Source organism: Pristis pectinata, chromosome 13 (genome assembly GCF_009764475.1).
Source record: "Pristis pectinata isolate sPriPec2 chromosome 13, sPriPec2.1.pri, whole genome shotgun sequence".
Lineage (NCBI taxonomy): Eukaryota > Metazoa > Chordata > Chondrichthyes > Rhinopristiformes > Pristidae > Pristis > Pristis pectinata.
This window is the reverse complement of record NC_067417.1, coordinates 49,335,759-49,358,728: the sequence shown is the minus strand read 5'-3', so window position 1 is coordinate 49,358,728 and position 22,970 is coordinate 49,335,759. Positions and strand designations below refer to the sequence as shown.

The following is a 22,970-nucleotide window of genomic DNA, read 5'->3' as shown; positions in this document are numbered from 1 at the left end:
GAACCGACCTGTGAGGTACAGCACTCATTACATCCCTCCAGCCTGAAAAGGACCCATTTATTCCAACTTTGTTTTTCTTTGAAACAGCTAGTTTTCCGTCCATTCTAGCAGGCTGCCTCCCGATACCTTGGGCTTTCAGTTTGTTCACCAGGCTTGATGAATGGGGCCAGGGTACACTCGTGATCCAGCCCACGCAGAGCAGAACGCCCAGACGTCATCTGGCCTCTCAGTGTGGTGCTCTTGCCCCTGGACCCGGTGTGTATCAGTGGCACAGCAAGAGTCCGGGGTGCCGGCTCTGATTCCCAGCTCGTTCTGCATTGTGAAGTTGGGAGTGAGCTGACTGACACCCACAGAACTGCCAGCTGGATTTAGTAAGATCCAAGCCATTCAGAAGGTCCGGGTCGGATTTAGGAAGCCGCATTGAGGCTCGAGGTTGTACAAAGCCTGGTTTACCTCCAATTACTGGGAGGATACCACCAACACTGTCCCTGCAAAGCCACTGGGAGGACACATGAACCAAGCTCCCCAGTACTGAGGCCCTGCTTGCATTCAGGCAGTTGTGTTGGATGGACCATGTCATTCAAATGCCCGATTCCAGACTCCCGAAACAGAACCTCTATTCCGGGTCTGTCCTGGGAAGAGATTACCGAGCAGTCAGAGGGAAAGGTTCAAGGATGTGCTCATGGTTTCCTTGAAATGCAGTGGCTCCTGGGAACCCCTGACTGGTCACAGTGGAGGAGCAGAGGTGAAAGTAAACGGAGAGCAAGAGAACATGGCCAGTGCTCCATTTGGAGAGCGGCCGGACTGGTGACGAGTTCCTTCCTTTCACCTGTGAAAGGACCATTGAGGCCTTGCACTGGGTACACACGCGGAGCTCCCCTATAAGTGGCAGGTGGAGCAGACTGCCTCACCACCCACCGACCCACCCCGTCCAGCCACACCTGTGGGAGAGCCTGCACTTCCCTCACTGGCTTCATTGGTCACCTCACAACGCACAGAAACCAGAGTAGGTGCAAGTCGGGAGAAGCAGGGTCTACAGACAGCAGGTCCGGGAATCAAGAGTTTGTCTTGAGGACGCTCAGCATAGGTTCATCTGAACAGCACTCAAGTCAACAAGGGGTAAGTTACGGGGAAAGATCACACGGTGTAAGATTGCATTTCCTGCCGTTTGGAAAGTTGATTCGATTATAGTTAATCTTAAAGAATGTGCTAATGTGGATAAGGAGAGATGGTTTCTGTTGGATGTGGAGCCTGTGAGCAAGGGCAGAGTCTAAAAGCTGGGTCTTGTAGGAATGAAGGTTGAGAAGCACTTGCACAGGTATGGGCGGGTTCGATCTCAAGTCGAGTTTATTGAGACGTGCACGAGTGCGGTGAGGTACAGGTGCAATGGAAAAGTTGCTTGCATCACAGGCACGTCGGTACAGACAACACACAGATTATAAATCGTACATCAATTTATACCATGCAGTTTAAAAAAAGACTGTGCAAAAGGAAGAGCTTGGTGCGAAACAAAACAAAGACACCATCGAAGACAAGTCCACGGCAGTGCAAGAGGTGGTCCGTAGTGTTCCGTTGCTGAGGTAGCGTTGGGGTTGTGCATGAAGCGCAGTTAATGCCGAATTAAACATTGAGCAGACTGAGGCAAAGGTGAGCTTGGAGTTGGGCCGAGAATTAGCTGGGATCTCCTTCAACAGTCGAACGGGCTTGAGAGGTTGTAGAGTCTGCTCCTGGTTCTCTGTCGCTGCACCGACTGTGGCTCAGTTTGAGGAGCTGTTCCCTGGTGTGGTGTGAGTGGGTCAGGCCCACACCAACTGTGGGTCATCGATCCACGAGGTCAGAATTTCTGTAATCGGGGCAATGGTAGTCTCCTCCCTCTGCTGGTTCGGTGAGAATTCGGCACTTTCACTGACCTGCCTTGGCATTCTCAAGAGCTCCATAGAATGGCTGGTGAGGGAAGTGGGAAGTTTACGGGAGGGGAGCAGGAGTGGGCAGAACCTGACCAAGAGGAACAGTACCGGGGAAACCTTGCCCTGCGTCTGCCCTCTGTAACAGGCCTGGGAGTGTTGCCTACACCGGGTAGATCCAACGACGAGTGTTTCATTTCCCAGCACCAACTTCCTGCACATTTATAAACACAGAACAACTTCCACAGTAACATTTCAAATAAATAACTAACTTGTTTCCATCATGAAGGACAGAGATGTTTACAGATAAAACTTAATTACATACATGAAAGATTGATGAAGTTCTATTTTACTCTCAGGATGGCAGAGGATCAAAGGTATGTTTCAGTGCTAAGGTGATTTTAATTTCACTTATGACATTCCATATTAACAACAGACGTCTCCTCTGTGTTACCGTGTTTGTGTTTGAGCTTTTGTTTTTTGTAATTATCTGTTTTACTGTGTATTCATGTGTTCATGCACCTGAGAAAAGTTGTTGATAATTTGCTGCCTTACGAAGCTGTACGTTCAGTTCCACTGGTTTAGCCTTTCCTAATTTTCTCCCCGCCCCACTTCCCATCATTCCCCTGCCCCATCTCCCCTCATACCCGCTGCCCCACTTCCCATCATTCCCCTGCCCCATCTCCCCGCTGCCCCACTTCCCATCATTCCCCTGCCCCATCTCCCCTCATACCCGCTGCCACACTTCCCATCATTCCCCTGCCCCATCTCCCCTCATACCTGCTGCCACACTTCCCATCATTCCCCTGCCCCATCTCCCCGCTGCCCCACTTCCCATCATTCCCCTGCCCCATCTCCCCTCATACCCGCTGCCACACTTCCCATCATTCCCCTGGCCCATCTCCCCTCATACCCGCTGCCCCACTTCCCATCATTCCCTTGCCCCATCTCCCCTCATACCCGCTGCCCCACTTCCCATCATTCCCCTGCCCCATCTCCCCTCATACCCGCTGCCACACTTCCCATCATTCCCCTGGCCCATCTCCCCTCATACCCGCTGCCACACTTCCCATCATTCCCCTGCCCCATCTCCCCTCATACCCGCTGCCCCACTTCCCATCATTCCCCTGCCCCATCTCCCCTCATACCCGCTGCCCCACTTCCCATCATTCCCCTGGCCCATCTCCCCTCATACCCGCTGCCCCACTTCCCATCATTCCCCTGCCCCATCTCCCCTCATACCCGCTGCCCCACTTCCCATCATTCCCCTGCCCCATGCCCCACATCTCATCATCCCACGGCCCATCTCCCCGCTGCCCCACTTCCCATCATTCCCCTGGCCCCTGCCCCATCTCCCCTCATCCCCCTGGCCCCTGCCCCATCTCCCCTCATCCCCCTGGCCCCTGCCCCATCTCCCCTCATCCCCCTGGCCACTCTCCACAGTTCTTTGAGTTAAACCCTCTGCTGCTCTCCCTGCTCATTCCCCGGGTTCTGTTATCTCAGCCCTTGCTCTGCAGGACTCTCTCCATTTTCTTCCCATTTTCTCGACCCCCAGATCTTCTGCTCTTTCTCTGCGCTTTAATCCAGTTTCTATCCATTCTTGTGGTCCTTACTCCAGCCCTCCCAATATTTCAGTCCTCTCTTCATTCCCCCTTGTTTTTGAAGCTTTGGACCATTTTCCACGCTCTCTGGGCCTCTCTCGCCCTCAGGACCTTGGGACAGTGTTACGGTGTTCCACGGTCTCCTCTGCTCCATCCCATAATGGCCCTCTCTCTCCAGGGTTCTGCCCCCTCACATCTCGCCCCCTTAGCCTCCAACGCAGACATGATTAAGTTCAATATTTTAATGTATCTCAATATTTTTTGCCTTCCTTTCAATTCTTTATACGCCTGTTTCTCCGTTCCTCCTTTGATGTTATTGGGTAAATTAGAGTGTGCGATAGAAAAATCTTAACAGGAAGCAAGCTTAGCTTTGAAGGAACATTTTTAAACTCAAGAAAGAATAAATGAATTACCCTGCTATTTGGACTTCTATTATATGTAATGTATTAATGAAGAGTCCAGAAGTCCCACGAGGAACCTACTACTTGCATCAAACTTTTAACCAGTATGACACATCTTAGTATTAAAGCTTAGACAACAAGCCTCAAAACAAGGTAGCACGACAGACGGACAATACCTTGAAAGTTAAAGTATAGATGGTGAACAGGATTAGGGTTGGAATTTCGGAGCTAGCACGAGGTCTCGGAAGCCACAGGTGTCAGTGGAGGAGCCATTAAGACTGGGAGCAGGATTAGAGTTTCACAGGAATGAGGATGTTTGTAGAGCTAGAGGAGGTTTCAGGGATGTGGAGTGACAGGGGCACAGGGGAAACCGGAATAAATCAACAGACACAGGAGTGGGTGTGGGCCAAGGGATGGGAAGCAGGAGCCCGGACAAGCAGTCCTTTAAGAACAGGGAGGGTGGAAGGATGTTGGAGCTGTCAGTCAAGAGGGGTGGACGAGAAGGGGGGGGGAAATCGAGCGAGGTTCCTGATCTGAGGGAGTGAATATGTGGTCAAAAGCACGTTCTTGGTTAAACATGACCCTGAGCTTCCCAGCACTCCGTTTTTAGCCTCAGACCGGGAGGGAAATCACAACCGGGCAATGTAACGGTGACATTAGGGAAGAGGGGATGCAGGGGGTTGGGAGGGAAGCAGTGGAGGAAGGGTTGCTTGGCACTGAGGTGTGGTGGGTGACCAGTCAGAGAGGTGATTGGTGGAGCAGTGGATTGTGAGGGGCTGGGCTCAAGGGCGGCAGGAGGCCTGGGGTGGGAAAGAAGAAGCTACCTGGAAGGAGGTAAATTCCAGGGACTTCAGGCAAGGTGAGGTTGGACCGGCCCTTTAGATCACTCCGCAGCGGGGATCACCCCTCCAGTTACGGCCTGCTTCAGGTACGAGGCACACGTCAACTTTCTGCAAGGATTACGGGTTACCGGAAAGGTCAAGGGATAGAGCAGACCCCAGATAGAGCAGAGGCATCCAGATGAAACGTCGACTGTCCATTTCCCTCCATAGATGCTGCCCGACCCGCTGAGTTCCTCCAGCACTCTGTGTGTTGGAAGGGATCGAACAGTTTTATTGGTCCAGCAAGAAACGGTGGTGACTGTGGTGATCGCAGTGTAATGATACAGTGTGAGTGTAGCAGGTGATTGGTCAGTCAGTGTACAACAAAGTGTGTCCTCATCTCTACCTTGGTTGACTTCTCAGCCCTCATCCTCTCCACTTGATCGAGTGTCCACTTCAGGGAGCACTGCCTGCCGCCCTTCACACACACACGCACACACACACAAGGCGAATCCTTCACTTCATGAGGTTGCAAGAAGCTCCCAGTCCATCACTAACCTAATCACTTAACCCAACGAACAAACCAATCATAAACAAACGGATCTCTAACCAACCCTTCCTTGATTAGGTAATGTAGTTGTGACTCTTCCTTCTCTCCGACCCTGCTCGAGGGGCCTTGGTATGTCCTGCTTGGACAACTACTCCAGGTAAGCCCACTCTGCTGGCACCAACCTCATTGACCTGACTGTTCCAGAGGGTACCAGGCTCTCCCTTCCCCCCTTGCCTTCATTTCAGCCAGCATGGTGTGTCCATCCCATCCCGGAGTGATGCTTCCCGATCCCGCCGGATTCCTCAGGTCACCAGCTGCCTTTGCTGAAAACATGCGTTTGGAGCTCTGCAGTTAAAGAAGGCTGTTTCAACATTCCCCTGCCCTTGCCTTTCCTCCCCACCCCCCCCCCCCGGTACGAGATTATGTGGTTATAACGAATATCACAACCTTTCTAACTCTGCTGCCAACTAACCCATAACTCCATAACCTAACTTCAGCACATTAACAATGCTGTAACCACACCCTCTATGTGTAAGTGAAGTGAAAACAAGCATTTACCGCACTTCATACGGTTTAGCACTGTCGTTGTGTATAGTGTATTTAACTCTTTCTTTCCCTGTATGTGCTCAGGTTTTTGATAAAATTCTATTCTGTGGGACATAGAAATGTTGCCTAAACAGACGGAGTTTCCAGGCATGTTTGTACCCCACCAAGCCAGCCAGAGCTCTGTCATCGAAGAGCAGGGCAACAGACTAGGTCCTCAGGACAGGAATTGATGCCAGTCGGTTCAGAGGCAACTCTGTTTGTTCCTGGGTACAGGAGTTGGCTGCAGGGCTTTTACCAACTCTGTGTGTGTGTGTGTGTGTGTGTGTGTGTGTGTGTTTGTATGTATGTGAGTGGGTGCCTGTTCATGTTTTGTGTGTGTGTTTATCTGTGTGAGAGTGCGCATCAGTGTTTTCTTTGGTTTGTGCCCTTGGCCAACTGTCAGCAACCCTTTTTTTTTGCAGTCTTCCTGCTCTCTCTGGGGTCTCTGGCCTCCTGGTCCCCATCTGCATCTGTCCCCCTCTGTCTCAGTGTGAGGTGCTCTCTACATCCCCTTCTCTCTCACTCTCTAACTGATTCTCTACCAGTGTAGCTTTCCCCCCTCCCACACCTCTTGTTTTCTGCTTCTATCCTTTCTTTCCGCCTGTGTCTTTGCCTGTGTGCACCTCTATCCTGCTCTGCCTTTTATTCAATCTCCTCTCTTTCTCTCACTCGCTATCTCCCTGTTTTCTCTTTCTCTTTCTCTCAGACTTTGTATTCCGTTTTATTCTCTCAGTACCTACCTCTATTGAAGTTCCAGGGTTCAATTCTGTAAAGGTCCCTGGTCAGACCCCACTTGGAGTACGGTGCTCAGTTCTGGTCGCCTCACTACAGGAAGGATGTGGAAGCCATAGAGAGGGTGCAGAGGAGATTTACAAGGATGCTGCCTGGAATGCGGAGGATGCCTTATGAAAGCAGGTTGAGGGAACTCGGCCTTTTCTCCTTGGAGAGACGGAGGATGAGGGGGGGACCTGATTGAGGTGTATAAGATAATGAGAGGTATTGATCGGGTAGATAGTCAGAGGCTTTTCCCCAGGGCTGAACTGGTGGCAACAAGAGGACATAGGTTTAAGGTGCTGGGGAGTAGATACAGAGGAGATGTCAGGGGTAAGTTTTTTACTCAGAGGGTGGTGAGTGTGTGGAATGGGCTGCCGGCAACGGTGGTGGAGACGGATACGATAGGGTCTTTCAAGAGACTGTTAGATAGGTACATGGAGCTGAGTAAAATAGAGGGCTATGGGTAAGCCTAGTAATTTCTAGGGTAGGGACATGTTCGGCACAGCTTTGTGGATCGAAGGGCCTGAATTGTGCTGTTGGTTTTCTATGTTCTACACTATCAAATGTCACAACAAGTTCCCTCTCCACTCTTCTCTCAAACACTCTAGAGGACAAGTACAGCATGGGATCAACACCTCCCCCTCTACACTGCCCTAGAGAAGACTCCCAGGATAGGGTTAATACCGAGGAAAGCTGCTTCAACCAGCTGGTGTGACTTTGCGGCCTGATTGTCTGGCCAGTGTCCATTGGTGCACAACAGGTCATGTGAGAAATCATGATGGCCACGGACATTTTAAGAGTCCAACTGAAGCAAGGAATTTGGCTTTTCCACTCTCTGCCTGTGCTACATTGGTCAGGACGAATGGATGGAGGAAGGTTCTTTAGATTTAACTATTTTTAATTTTCATTGGTTGGATAAAACAGTCTCATCTCCAGCTCCCCATTAGCATTTAGAACTCCCAGGATTCAGCACCAAGTAACTCTCCCTCTGTCTCAACAAACACCCCCAGGGTAGGCTCAGCATGGGTTCAAACCAGCAGAATTCCCCCTATACTCCCATCAAACACTCAAGGGGACAAGAAGAGCACAGGGTTCAGTAACAGATAAACTTTCCTCTACACAAACACTTCCAGGTTAGGGAGAATACAGATTAAATACAGAGTATTGCCTTGTCATACGCCCGGGTAAACCACGGGTACAACACCGAGTGAACCTTCGGATCCAGTGTCACACCGAATGTTCCCCAGGCAGGTACAGCAGGAGTTACAAGCGCGGTGCACTAGTACCTCCCTCAGCACTAAGCGTGCGTTGCCAAGAACGTGAGCGCCAATGGAATCTGCGCTAAATCTAGAGCATGGAACAGTACAGCGCAGGAACAGGCCCTTCGGCCCACCATGTCTGTGCCGAACACAATGCCGAGTTAAACTGAATCCCTTCTGCCTGCACGTGATCCATATCCCTCCTTTCTCTGCATATTCATGTGTCTGACAGCCTCTTAAACGCCACGATCGTACCTGCCTCCACCGCCACCCCTGGCAGCCCATTCCAGGCACCCACCGCTCTCTGTGTGAACAAAAATTTTGCCCCGCACATCTCCTTTAAACTTGCCCCTTCCCACCTTAAATCCTCTAGTATCTGACGTTTCTACCCTGAGAAAAAGATACCGGCTGCCAATTATCTGTGCCTCTCATAATCTTATAAACCTCTGTCAGGTCTCCCCTCAGCCTCCGCCGCTCCAGAGAAAACAACCTAAGTTTGTCCAACCTCTCCGTATAGCACATTCCCTCTAATCCAGGCAGCGTCCTGGTGAACCTCCTCTGCACCCTCCGAAGCCTCCGCACCCTAAAGGGGGGTCACGACAGCATTATGGAGGGTGCTGCAGTACATGCAGCTTGTTACAGAGACCTCTGGGCAGGGGAGGGCTGTGCAGCAGACACAGAGAGGGGATGGGGAAGACAGCAGCTCCCATCGCAGCCAGGAGGAGGCGATGAGAGAGACCGCAGGGTCCGGGCGCTCTGCCGACACGCGGAGCGGGTGCTGCCCGTCCCCAGCGGTGGGCGCACTCAGCACTGAGCGGCCTCATTGCTCGCTCCAGCCCTCCCTGTTATGTTTGCTCTTCATCAAGAGACAAACTTCACGTGGGTTTAACGTCTGAACGTTTTATTAACCAACACCAGGCTGGCTTGCTTTCCCTCTCTTTTTACAGCCTCTTCCTGTTCCCCATGTGACCCCTTGCATTGCCTACCGGGAACTGTAGTTCTTTATTATAACTACATAATAACACACTCCCAACGCCAGCCCCACGGGCAACCTACCCAGACCAGGCCCCGGGGCGATTCATTGCCGAGAGAGTGCCAGGTTCCAAGCCCAAGCAGCCGTCGATTTGAAGTAAATCTCCTGTTGTAGTATCACACCCGAAGGTCCCCAGACAGCTGCAGTATGAGTTAGAAAGCTGTGACTGTTCAGACTGGAGGACCAAGATCGCCAAACCCAGCCAGTGTGTGTGGAGTATTGCTAAGAGGGGTACCAGTGTCATGTTGCCTCTTCACTGGTTAAATACTGGGGATGCTGTATTTTTCCTGCAAGTGTCTTTTTATTATTCGTTCGAGGGCTGCGCACTTCGCAGGCTGAGCCAGCATTTCATTGCCCGTCCCTAGTTGCCCGTGAGAAGGTGGCGGTGAGCTGCCTTCTGGAACCGCTGCAGTCCGTGAGGTGTGGGTGCACCCACAGTGCTGTTAGGGAGGGAGTTCCAGGACTTTGACCCAGCGACGGTGAAGGGACGGCGATATATTTCCGAGTCGGGACGGTGTGCGGCTCGGAGGGCGACTCCCAGGGGGTGGTGTTCCCCGAGCTTTTGCCTTGTCCTTCTCGCTGGTAGAGGTGGTGGATTTGGAAGGTGCTGCCCGAGGAGTCTCAGTGAGTTGCTGCAGTGCCTCCTGTAGATGGGACAGACTGCTGCTGCTGTGAGTGAGTGGGTGTGGATGGGGAGCCTATCAAGTGGGCTGCTGTGTCCTGGATGGTGTTCAGCTTCCTGAGTGTTGTTGAAACTGCCCGTGACTAAGGTATTGAGGACCTCAAACCCCTGAGAAGGTCAGTGTAGATAGAGAGAGTGTGCACCTCCTCATAAACTACCTGCCCACACTGCCAAGCACCCAACTGGGGGGGGGGGGGGGGGGGGAAGATCTGTAGGTCCCACATCAGCCGTCTCAGAACACAAGAGAACAGTAAGTCATGTTTGATGCTGAGGGAGTGCCAAGGGTAAATCTCCCGCTTCAACGTTCCCTCAACCATTCCCAGAGCAGTTACACTGTGGTTTAGATATAGTATGAAGCTCTGAACATGTGTCTTTGCCCACTGGAGAATGCCTGGTCCTCATTATGGCTGTAAGTGCTGACTCCGTGGTGAGCTGTATACCCAGGCTAACAAAATCTACCAGCCCCATAATCACCTGTCCACCATCCCCACCACCCCCACATCCCCTGACCCTTCTCAACACAGACAGATTATCCTATCCAAGTGTTCCACGAAGGTGAGAAAGGCTAAACGCTGGGCCAGCATGCTTATTGAAGCCTCGATCCAAATGACAATGCTGAGTGAGAAGTGGTGAGACTGTGTGGCGCGGAATCTGTGGAGCGACGTGCGTATGCAGGACTGCGCGGTGGGCGTGGATCACCTGTAGGGTGGGCAATTTGTAGAAGAGAAAAGGATCTTCACTTGGACTCTTTAGAAGATGGGTGGAGGTTAAGTGGAGCTTATGGCTGAGGTGTTGGGTTGAAGGCACTTTCGGAAGGTAAGACATAGAGCTTTGAGCCATGGTGCATCCATCCTCTGAACCTCCCAGCAAGAACTGAGTGTCAAAGGAGGACGGGTCTTGGTGAAGGGCTTGTTGTTGTCACACAGTGGGGCTTCTCCAGAGTCCCGCAGCACTTGTAGCGGCTAGCTTACGGCTGCAGGCTCGTCCGCTTCCAACCCTCTGCTGCTTTCCTTCACGGACAGAGGGAGGGTCCTCGCCCACGTCCCAGGACTGGCCGGTCATTCTCTCACCTGGCACCGGCCCCACCCGGCTGTGTGCACGGGGACACCGACGGAAGGTGGCAGCAGAATGACCAAGACATTCAAAAGCCAACGCAGAGGCCGTAAACCCAGTTGAAACAGGTTAGACAAGGTGGAGATTATGGTCTGGAGAACGGGCTTAACATAAACATTCTGCTCAATGTTCCTAATTTTGTTTCTTGCATTTACAGGGCATGAAGCTGAATGCGGAGGAATTCAATGCAATATTCACGTTTTATGACAGGGTAACTATAACCTCGTGTTCAGGTTAAATCCATTGATGGTGGTCCTGGACCTGCAGATCTTAACCTGAATGGGTGAACTGGACTTGACTCTCCTCATTTTCTCCCCCTCACGTCTGAAGATGGATGAGTCTTTCAGGTGAACCGCTCCAGGGATTCAGGGTACCCTCACCTGAGCTGCCAGCCCAATGCATGAGGGAAGGCAGTGAATGTGATGAGATCACGATGATGGGCCTGTACTGACTTGAGTTCAGAAGAACGCAAGGTGATCCTGGAAGATTCGGAAAGAGATTGGCAGGGAGGATGGTTGCTAAACTTGGAGAGATTAGAACCAGGGAAGGTAGCCTCAGGAAAAGCGGATGGCATTCTGGTCATAGAGTCATACAGCTTGGAAACAGGCCCTTCAGCCCAACTGGTCCATGCCAACCAAGATTCCCGTCTAAGCTTGTCCCATTTGCCCGTATTTGCCAATATCCCTCTAAACCTTTCCTATCCATGTACCTTTTAAATGCTGTTAATATACCTGCCTCAACCACTTCTTCTGGCAGCTCATTCCATATACGGACCACCCTCTGGGTGAAAAAGTTGCCCCTCAGGTTCCTATTAAATCTCTCCCCGCTCACCTTCAACCTATGTCCTCTAGTTCTTGATCCACCAACCCTGGGAAAAAGACTGGGCATTCGATAGGATCGCCCCTCTCCTACACTCCAATGAGAAACAGTCCCAACCTGCTCAACCTCTCTCCATAACTCAGTCCCTCGAGTCCCGGCAACATCCCCGTAAATCTCCTCTTCACTCTTTCCAGGTCTGAAGAGAAAGACCTTTACTCAAGAAGACTGGAATTCTCTTCCCCCAAGGACGGCGAGCGTTCAGTCTTTAAACCTGTTCCTGGGTGAGAGCGACAGACTTCTGGATGTTTAAGGAATGTGGGGATGAAGAGGGAAAGTGGGCTTGAGGCACAAGGATCGAGCGGACACGTGACCTACTCCCGCACTTGTTCCTCTGACCGTGAAGGGGCAACGTCAAGACTAATCCCATCAGACTTGACGTTGCCCCATCATGGTCATATTTGGAAGAGGTGGGGGGGGGGGGGGCGGTTGGTGGTGGTGATGCAAATGAGGGTTGAGGTGCCCCACCAAATTGTTTTTCAGATTAGAGGCCTGTGACCGGTGGTGTGCCACAGGGATCAGTGCTGGGACCACTCTGCTTTGTCATATATTAATGATTTGAATGAGAGTGGAGGTGACCTGGTTGGTAAGTGTGCAGATGACACCAAGATTGGTGGTGTGATGGACGGTGAAGAATATTGTCTGAAGTTCAACAGGGAAAGCGGGCAAGGGAATGGCGGATGGAATTTAACTCGGACAAGTGTGAAGCGATGCACTTTGGAAAGTTAAACCGTGGCAGGACCTACACAGTGAACGGCAGGGCCCTGGGAGGGTTGAGCAGAAGATATCTTGGGGTACAAGTACGTAGTTCCCTGAAAGCAGCAACACGAGTAGACGGTGGTGAAGAAGGCGTATGGCGTGCTTGTCTTCACTGGCCGAGGCACTGAGTACAGGATTAATGTTATAGTTGTACAAAACATTGGTTAGAGTGTTGTGTGCAGTTCTGTACGGAAGATGTGACTAAACTGGAGAGGGTACAGAAAAGATTCACGAGGATGTTGCTGTGACTGGAGGGTTTGAGTTATGGGGAGAGAATGGACAATGCTGGGACTGTTTTCCCTGGAGCGTCAGAGGCTGAGAGGTGACATGAAAGAGGCAGATAAAATTATGAGAGGCATAGATTAGGGTGGATAGTCAGTGTCTGTTTCGTATGGTTGAGGTATCTAAAACTGAAGTGCTTGGGTTTAAAGTGAGAGGGGGGAGGTCTAGAACATAGAACACTACAGCACAGTACTGGCCCTTCGGCCCACAATGTTGTGCCGACATTTTATCCTACTCTAAGATCTATCTGACCCTTCCCTCCCACATAGCCCCCCATTTCTCTATCATTCATGTGTCTATCTAAGAGTCTCTTAAATGTCCCGAATGTATCTGCCCCCACAACCTCTGCCGGCAGTGTGTTCCACGCACCCACCACTCTCTGTGTAAAAAAAAAACTTACCCCTGACATCCCCCTTATACCTTCCTCCAATCACCTTAAAATTATGTCCCCTTGTATTAGCTACTGTTGCCCTGGGAAAAAGTCTCTGATTGTCCACTCGATCTATGCCTCTTATCATCTTGTGCACCTCTATCAAGTCACCTCTCATCCTCCTCCTCTCCAAAGAGAAAAGCCCTAGCTCACTCAACCTATCCTCATGAGACATGGTCTCCAATCCAGGCAGCATCCTGGTAAATCTCCTCTGCACCCTCTCTAAAGCTTCCACATCCTTCCTATAATGAGGCGACCAGAACTGAACACAGTACTCCAAGTGTGAAGGGGATCTGAGGGGTAAATGTTTCACACACAGTGTAGTTGGTATCTGGAATGAGCTGCCAGAGGAGGTGGTGCAGGCAGGAAGAGTAACAACACTTAAGAGACGTCTATACAGGTATTTGAATGAACAGGGCACAGAGGGAATGGAACTAATGTAGGCAGGTGAGATTAGTATAGACAGTTCTGATGGTTGGCAGAGACCATAGAACAATACAGCACAATACAGGCCCTTCGGCCCACCATGTTGTGCCGACCTTTAGACCACACCTAAGACTATCTAACCCCTTCCTCCCACATATCCCTCGATTTTAAATTCCTCCATATGCTGATCTAACAACCTCTTGAACTTTCTCTTGACACAGTGGGCCAAAGGGCCTGTTTCTCTGTTGTACAAATCTGGCTCTAAGATTTCCACTGAGCAAGTATTTCCAGATAAAAGTCCAAAGGTGTGATTATAGAAAGCACTGACACTTGGTTCGAGAGCAGGCTTCACTCGGATTATGCTGTTGTCCAGTATTTTTCACTACGTTACACTCGGGGTGGTTTCTGCCCGGGTCCTCAGGATGCAAACGGTTCAACAGGTTTCACCTTCCTTGGCCACAGAGGCTGTGGACATCTTGTAGCACTGCAGTTAGCAACCCAGCAATGACTGGGGAATCCCCACTGACCGGGGGCTGTACTATGGGCAGCGTGCAGAGGATATTCACCGGGACGTTGCCTAGGATGAAGCGGCTCAGTGATGAAGAGAGGCTGGGTCCCTTCTCCCTGGAGCGGAGGGGGTTAAGGGGACATGACTGAGGTGTATAAAACGATGAGGGGTATAGAGATGGTCAACTGCAGGAAACCTTTCCCCATATCAGAGGTATATAAAAGTAGAGGACACAGATTTAGGGTGAGGGGGGAGAGATTTAGAGGGGATCTGAGGGGGACCTTTCTCACCCAGAGAGCGGTGAGTACCTGGAACACACTGGCGGAGAGACCGGTGGAAGCAGAGTCACCGACAGCATTGAAGAAGTGGCTGGATCAGCACTTGAACCGCCCCAGGTACAGGAGGCCACAGGCCACGTGCTGGAAGATGGGATTAACATGGATGGGTGCCCACCAGTCAGTGTGGACGTGATGGGCCAAATGGCCTGTCTCCCTGCTGTGTGACTCTATGATCCTAAGTATCAGTCCAGCTGGCTTTAAAAAGTTACCGTTGGTTCTGGGTTCTACCACCAGGTCGAGCACCCCTGACTGTGGGATCCCGCTGTGTAAAAGCATTCTCCTGCCCTTCCCGCTGAGGCTTCTGTCCATGAACGAGCCTTCCTCCAGCCCCTCAAGCTTGTTCTGCCTTGGAATTAGATCGTACCCCATCAATTCTGCTCCACCAACCAGGATTTCCCACAAGCAGTGGCATCCAATATTCACATCTACCCTTGTATGATATGATAAAACGTTAAGTGCTTGCTGTTCACCATCCCATGTATGTCCTGGGAACGCTGAACACTGTGGTGGGGTTTTCTAAGGTTTGAAGGGGCCAGCTTTGCTTCACACCACACTGTAAGGGTTCGGGTGGTGTTGTCTTTGGGCCTATCACTGTGGAGGTGTCAGCCCCAGCACCTGCCCCCTAAGGCTCTGCTGGCCTTTCCCTGGCACCTGAAGGAGGAGCAGGGGCCAGGGGGTGTCAGTGCAGGCACAAGGTACAAAGTAACGGGAAGATGCCCCGTTGAGGTTTCCACAAAGAATGCCAGCTGAGAGGCCAGAGCTGCAACGTAGAGAGCCTTGACACGGGCCAGCAGAGCAGGCCACACTCCGACTGTGCTGTTGTCTAACATTTTTCACCACGTTATTCTCATTGCCTTCTGTCTGTGTCCTCAGGATGGAAATGGTTATATCGACAGTCACGAACTGGATGCATTACTGAAAGATTTGTATGAGAAAAATAAAAAGGTGGGTCACATCTAAGTGCACGGGCGCTCATTTTACCCTGGTCAGTGCTAGGGATTCAAGCGATTTTCTGCTCTTGTCCCAAGGTGGCTATACCGTGGGTTAGAGAGAGTAAGGACCCCTCTACTCCATCCCGACAACCACTCCCATGGTAGTTATGGTCTGACCCATGGTATAAGACATAGGAGCAGAATTAGGCCTTTCGGCCCATCAAGTCTGCTCCTCCATTCTATCATGATTTTTTATTTTCTCAACCCCCTTCTCCCACCTTCTCCCTGTAAGCCTTAACCCTTTTACCAATCAAGAACCTAATAATCTCTGCCTTAAAAACACCCAAAGACTTGGCCTCCACAGCCCTCTGTGGCAACGAATTCCACAGATTCACCACCCTCTGGCTGAAGAAATTCCTCCTCATCTCAGTTTTAAAGGGACGTCCCTTTATTCTGAGGCTGTGCCACTGATGGAAACATCCTCTCCACGTCCTCTCTATCCAGGCCTTTCAGTATCGAGTAGGCTTCAGTGAGATCCCCCCTCATCCTTCTGAAGTCTATACGTAAGATGCAGAGTAAAGCTCCCCCTCTACTGTCTCACCTAGTGTTCCCAGGATAGGGACAGAACAGGTTAGCTCCCTCTAAATGTCACATCAGACACTCCCAGTACAGGAACAAAAGTTTTGAAGCAGAGTAAAGTTCATTTAACATTCAACCATTAAACACTCACAGGACAGGTACTGCTTAGCGTAGAAGTAAAGCTCACACTACCTTGTACCCAGATACAAGAAAGGATAGACAGAGTAAAATTCACTCTATGGTATCCCATTAAACACTCCCAGGAGGGCTGCTTTTCTACTGACGTACAGAGTAAAGGCTGTCTACACTGCACAAACACTCTGGAGCATGTACAGAGTGAAGTTTGCCCTCCACTGTGTATATGGCAACACGGTAGTGTAGTGGTTAGCATAACACTATTACAGTGCCAGCGACCCAGGTTCAATTCTGCCGCTGTCTGTAAGGAGTTTGTATTGTGTGACTGCGTGGGTTTCCTCCGGGTGCTCCGGTTTCCTCCCACATTCCAAAGACGTACGGGTTAGGAAGTTGTGGCCATGCTATGTTGGCGCCGGAAGCCTGGCGACACTTGCGGGCCGCCGCCCAGCACATTCTCACTAACGCGAAAAGATGCATTTCACTGATAGATAAATATATCAAATATCAATATCATAAGAACAGCGGCAGCAAACAATCTGCTGGAGGAACTCAGTGAGTCGAGCAGCGTCTGTGGCAGGGAAGGAATTGTCAGGGTTTTGGTTCGAGAGGAGATATCTGGTATAAAGAGGAGAGGGTGAGGGGTGAGATGGGGGCCTGAGGTGGTTGGTGGACCGAGGAGGGGTGAGGAATGATGGACAGATGGAGCCAGGGAGGGGAGAGACGAGGGTGAAGGTTGGAGCCAGCTGCTGGAGGGAGGTAAGCGGGTTACCAGTGCTAATGGGAACCATTAGGGGAGAGGTGCTAATGGGAACCATTAGGGGAGAGGTGAAGGGCAGACAGAACCAGTTTGGGGGGGCAGGCGGTGCGGGGAGAGCCGATGGGTGAAATAAATGGGTCATGGGTGGATGGAACCGTAAGAGGGAGGAGGATGAAAAGGGGGGCTGAGGGGTGGGGGGGAACGGGAAAGGGGGCAAAAGTGTGTGGGAGGAAGGACCAGGAATGGATCAGAAGGGGGGGTTGGGGGTGGGGAAAACAGAGGAGGTCCAGGTTCCCCGAAGTTGGAAAATCCAATGTTCATGCCACTGGGTTGGAGATTACCCAGGTGGGATATGGGGACTGCAGTGCTCATCGAGCAGAGCTGATTCAGAGAAGTTTAGTGCTGTGGGAACTGCGTGGGCCACGACTAAAAAGTTAACCTCAGCAAGACACAGGCTGCAGGGTGGCTGGCGAGGAAATAGAAATGTAACAGACATTCCATCTGATGGCAACAAACAAGCTGCTGGAGGAACTCAGCGGGCCAGGCAACATCTGTGTGGAGAAAAGGAGTCATCGACATTTAGAAACATCGACAGTTCCTTTCCTCCCACAGACGCTGCTCAAGCCGCTGAGTTCTTCCAGCAGATTGTTTGTTGCTCCAGATTCCAGTGTCTACGGTCTCGTGTCTCCATTACATCTGATTGGTATTGGTTTATTATTGTCACTTGTACCGAGGTACAGTGAAAAACTTGTTTCGCATACCGATCGTACAGGTCAATTCATTACACGGTGCATTGAGGTAGTACAGGGTAAAACAATAACAGAATACAGAGTAAAGTGTCACAGCTACAGAGGAAGTGCAGTGCAGGTAGACAATAAGGTGCAAGGTCTTAACGAGGTAGATTGTGAGATTAGGAGTCCATCTCATCGTATAAGGGAATCGTTCAATAGTCTTATCACAGTGGGATAGAAACTGTCCTTAACCCTGGTGGTACGTGCCCTCAGGCTCCTGTATCTTCTGCCCGATGGGAGAGGAGAGAAGAGAGAATGACCCGGGTGGGTGGGGTCTTTGATTATGCTGGCTGCTTTGCCAATGCAGTGAGAGGTAAAGACAGAGTCCATGGAGGGGAGGCTGGTTTCCGTGATGCGCTGGGCTGTGTCCACAACACTCTGCGATTTCTTGCGGTCCTGGGCAGAGCAGTTGCTATACCAAGCCATGATGCATCCAGATAGGATGCTTTCTGTGGTGCATCGATAAAAGTTGGTGAGTGTCAAAAGGGGACATACTGAATTTCTTTAGCCTCCTGAGGAAGTAGAGGCGATGGTGAGTGCATTGGTGGTGACTTCACTGACTGACTGAAATAAGATGAATTCATTTCTCTCAGTATCAAATTCCTTGAACGTAGACTCTGAAAACAATGCTACTGTTTTTACAAGTGGTGGTCAAGGGTGTTATCTGACGTATTATTCGTTAATTCTCCACAGGAGATGGATATTAAGAAACTGACTGCGTACAAGAAAAACATCTTGTCTCTGTCGCATGGCGGCAAACTATATCGGCGGGAGCTGGAGATGATACTGTGCACGGAGCCGTTGTAGGGGGTGGGTGGGGCTCGCCAGCAAAGAATGCACCCCCTCTGTCATTCACGTCACCACCCACCCCACAGAACACCTCCCCAACGCATGTGCAGTGCGTTCCGAAAACCACAATCGTGCTTACATTGCAGATTTCAAAATGCCAGAAGGGACAGGTGTCAGGTGTGACTTCGCACACAGCAATTATCATTCTTTTCTATGTCTTTCCTTATCCCCGGCATTTTAAAGCAACAAATGATATAGCTACCTACATATATATACTGTAATATATATAGAAAAGCACATTGTGTTTTGGTAAATGCTGTTGTTTGCCAAAAGTATGCCTGAGATTTAAAGCAGAAAGTCAGTTAGGCAAGAGGCAATTAGTTTTGTTACGTTACTCTGCTGTATTCGTTGTCCTGACTCTGGAGTCTAGGTAGACTGAACGGTGAGCAGGATGCGTGTGGAAACCCGGGGGCGTTGGTAGACCGACCTTCCCACATTTTGCCTCAGTTCCTGTGAGGAAGAACCTGGTTCTCTTGCAGCTCTGGCCCTTCACCACTGCCTTTCCCACCCGCCAGCCTCTCTCCAAAGGAAACGGTTGCGATGAAATCCAGCCTCAGTTATTGAGGTCATCCGAGCAAAGTGTTCGGTGAGGTGAAGTTAAAAAGTAAAATTCAGAAAGTTAGGAGGAAACAGAGATGTTGCGCAGAACCCCTTCACCCAAAGGGTAGTTCAGGTAGGAACCATTTAACAAGGAAGGACATTGAAGAAATGATTAGAACTTTTCTTGCACAGGAACCAAAAGCAAAATACTGCAGATGCTAGAAATCTGGGATAAAACAAAAGGAAATGGTGGAAAATTCAGCGAGTCAGGCAGCGTCTGTGAGGATGGTGCCAGGGCCGACAATGACCTTTTGTCGGGACTCACAAGATGGTCTCTGACCTGAAATGTCAGCAGTTTGTGTCTCCACAGGCGCTGCCGGACCTGCTGAATGTTTCCAGCGTTCTCTGGATTGAGAAGGTGGGCAGGTGAGATCGTCGGAGAGGGCCCAGCCCGTCCGACGCGTGAGCTGGCCTTGACGACGCTGGGGTGGGGGTGACTGAGCCGCCAGCCCACTTCTCATCTGCTGGATGTCTCGGTGTGTTATCCCTGGCACATGGCCTTCAATATTTAAACATGGGACTGGCAGACATTTTTGGTATGGACCCTAAGGCAGCTGCTAATGTCAGGGGTCAGTAATGTAAATATAACATTACAGTGATGCAAATGTAAATAATATTGATCGGTGATGTAAATGCAGTATTACAGTCTGTGAGGTAAATTCAACAGTACATTCCAACATGGGTTAATGATGCTGCAAGAAATGTTAGACCCTCAAAGAAGCCAGTGATGCAGATGCAAACATTACAGTCTGTGAGGTAGAGGTAACCGTCTCAAGGTTCTGTGATGGAAGTTCAAAAATCACCATTTGCCAGGGATTAGTTAATTATTAATTGGGAATTGATTTATTACTTTCACATGTACCGATACAGCGAAGAGCGTTGTTTACGTGCCATCCAGACAGATCATTCTAAACATAAGTACATTGAGGTAACGCAAAGGGAAAACAATAACAGAATGTGGAATGTAGTGCTACAGTTACAGAGAAAGTGCAGTGCAGGCAGACAATAAGGTGCAAGGACCATTCCCAGATAGACTGAGAGATCAAGAGTTCATCTTTGTCGTACAAGAGATCCTTTCAGGAGTCTTATAACAGTGGGATAGAAGGTGTCCTTGAGCCTGGTGGTGCGTGCTTTCAAGCTTTCATATCTTCTACCCGATAGAAGTTGGGAGAAGAGAGAATGTCTGGGGTGGGAGGGGGCCCTTGATTATGTTGGCTGCTTTCCCGAGGCAGCGGGAGGTGTAGACAGAGTCAGTGGAAGGGAGGCTGGTTTGTGTGACAGACTGGGCTGTGTTCACAACCCTCTGCCGTTTCTAGAGGTCTTGAGCAGGCTGTCGGTGATGTAAATATAATCATTAAAGCTTGTCAGGGATCCATGGATTAAATATCGTTACTGTCTGTCCATTATGTAAATATAAACTTTACAGTCTCTTTGCATCCAATTAGTTCCTAACTGACATGGAAGTTCTTGGTTCCATTAATCTATCCAGCAACTGATTCCAAGTATTGATTGCTCATTGCACGGTGACAAGTTGTTGCTATTAGTCCTAAATTTACTTCTCACTAATTTGAATTCCTATCCTCTAGATTTAGTCTCAATGTTTAAAGCTCCAACAATATATTTCAATACATTTCTGTCCCCAGGGGTAGGCATTAGGAGTATTCAACAGACGTTAATGATTTGGACTGGGACGAACTGGGCACAGCTTCTAAATCTGCAGGCGATCCAACATTTGGAGGTGAGAACAGTGACAGGCATCCAGGAGATAGAGGCAGGCTGGAGGAATGGGCAGGTGGTTGGAAGAACGAGGGGAGGCAATACAGACCAGGGGGCACAGTTCCATAAGAGGTGCAGGGCCAGAGAGATCTTGGGGGGGGGGGGGGGTATCTCTGCAAAATTCATTGAAAGTGGCAGGGCAGATTGAGAAAATTAAGAAAAGCTTGTAGGTTCCTGGACTTTATAAATAGAGGCGAAGGGGTCATTGGTGGACCTTTATGAAACACAGGCTCAGCCAAAGCTGTGCCCATTTCTGGCCGCTGTACAGTAGGAGATGTGTGAAGGCTTTGGAGAGGGTGTGGAAGGGATTGACTGAAGTGATTCCAGGGATGAGGGACTGTAGTTCTGCGGAGGGGCTGGGGTTCTCTCGGGAACGGAGGAGGTTGTGAGGGGATCTGACGGAGGGATGGCGTTCCACAATGGATACAAGTAGAGGGAAACGGTTCCTATTGGCAGAGGGGTCATCAAGGGACAGAGAATGAGGGTGATTGGTGACGTGAGGAAAAACTACTTTAAGCTGTTGGGTCAGGAATTCACGGCCAGGGGAGCAGTAGGAAGGTTCAGTTGTCATATTCAAGAGGTGCAAGTGTGTGAAAGGGAAGACTCTGCAAGGCTCTGGGGCGAAGGTGAAGCAGAGGACCAGGTGGATTGCTCCAACGTGGACATTGGGCCGAATGGCCTCCTTCCATGATATCGTGTGCTTCTGTGGTCTATAGCTCAAAATGAACACCTCCCCGAATCCTCCTTTCCAGGCTGAACACCCCAGTCATCTCCATTCTTGTAGATTGGAATCTATCTTACTGCACATCATTCTTGAGCTTCTGGGCACTCCCTCCAGAACTTGAGCTGAGCACTCCCTCGAGGTTGGGTTGCAGACGTGGCATGGTATCGCTTGATCACAACTTCTCGGACTTGTACTGTTTCCGACGGAGCCGCTGATCACGGCTTTCTGATGTGGGAGCAGGGACGGGAAGTGGGCATTCTGTGTGCAGGCAGCTGATGGAGTATTGGCATCTGCAGTCAGTACTGGTCGCATCATGAAGCATTCCCGGTCCCGTGTCACCACTACTGAATGACTCTGTGTGCTGAGCCAGCAGATTACAACTGGGATAGTGCTCTGATAATCTGGTATCCAGTTGTTCAGAAATCCCCGGGGTCTAGCATTCTGGCCCACTCAGTCCTTGCTCTTCACAGACCTATTCGGGAGGTTGGCCATATATGTGTAGCCGGAGCCAGGGTTGGAAACACCAGGGGTCAGGAATGTTGGGGGAGGGAGGGGCTGGGTTTGTGGTGGAGGCAGGTTCCAGAGCATGGGATGGGAGTGTGGCTGGAGTTGGGAACACCTGGGGAAAGGGTCATGGGTAAGTGTGGGCCAGATACGCAGGAATTCCAGCTAAAACTCACTGGGCTGTGTTTCCCGTGTTCCCTTTTAAACTTGCCAGGTTCACTGGGGAAATTATTGCACTTGTGTGTAACAAAGTGAACTAAAGGTGTGTTGGTTCAGTGATCCAACAGTGCAGGAAATCTGCCGGTCTGGCACCACCAGAGCCCTGGGTTTGCGAGTTCATCGAAGACTTCTTGTATTTGGCTTGCACCGTGACCTTAAGAGGGTTTCAGAAAAAGAAACAGATAAGGTCCCTGCTCTTGGTTGTTCCCCAGTGAAACCCAACAAAAAATGTTTTTTATTTGATATCCTGTATGAGTGGCTTCATGCTGGGCTGGAATCTCCCTCAAGGGATCAATATTCTACCGACACTCATTGCCCGGGGTCTGCTATTAATGAGGAGCCAGACCACTGTCAGTGCCACCTCAATGTACGTTAACCAGTGCTTTTATGTGGGGAGACACGATTAGTAATCCAAATAATAACCCAGCTCTTATAACTGACCTTCTGCTGACTGTTAAAGACATTTTATTTGCTTTGTATATGAATTGGTTTTAGTTTTTACCCTGCCTTTTCCTATTTTATATACAGTTGTGTAAAGCCAAGCCTCATGTTTAGATGATCAATGGCAGTGCCCTCTTTCCAGTGAGGCCCAACCTTCCTTTCTTATTCCATGGCTACAAAGCTGAGTTGCTCCGAGTCAATAAAAACCTTTTCATTGAACAATATGCTCTGTATCTGAGTTTATTTCTATATACATTCACATTCAATTCAAAGTGTTTGCTGTGAGACAGAAAGTTACAAATAAACCCACATCCAGCTGAA

At 50.1% G+C, this 22,970-nt stretch overlaps 1 protein-coding gene across 2 annotated transcripts in view; it reads left to right on the top strand.

The window, feature by feature from the left end:
- calb2a (calbindin 2a) overlaps positions 1 to 22,004 on the top strand; it is a 47,335-nt gene extending 25,331 nt beyond the window's left edge. The window contains exons 7-10 of one of the 2 annotated variants that reach the window (XM_052028672.1): positions 2,264 to 2,281; positions 10,881 to 10,934; positions 15,216 to 15,287; positions 18,230 to 22,004. In XM_052028672.1, coding sequence (XP_051884632.1) covers positions 2,264 to 2,281; positions 10,881 to 10,934; positions 15,216 to 15,287; positions 18,230 to 18,343 — 258 coding nt within the window. In that variant the 3' untranslated portion in view covers positions 18,344 to 22,004. The remainder of the gene's footprint in view (positions 1 to 2,263; positions 2,282 to 10,880; positions 10,935 to 15,215; positions 15,288 to 18,229) is intronic. The other variant, XM_052028673.1, reaches the window with a different exon arrangement.
- Positions 22,005 to 22,970: the final 966 nt, after the last annotated feature.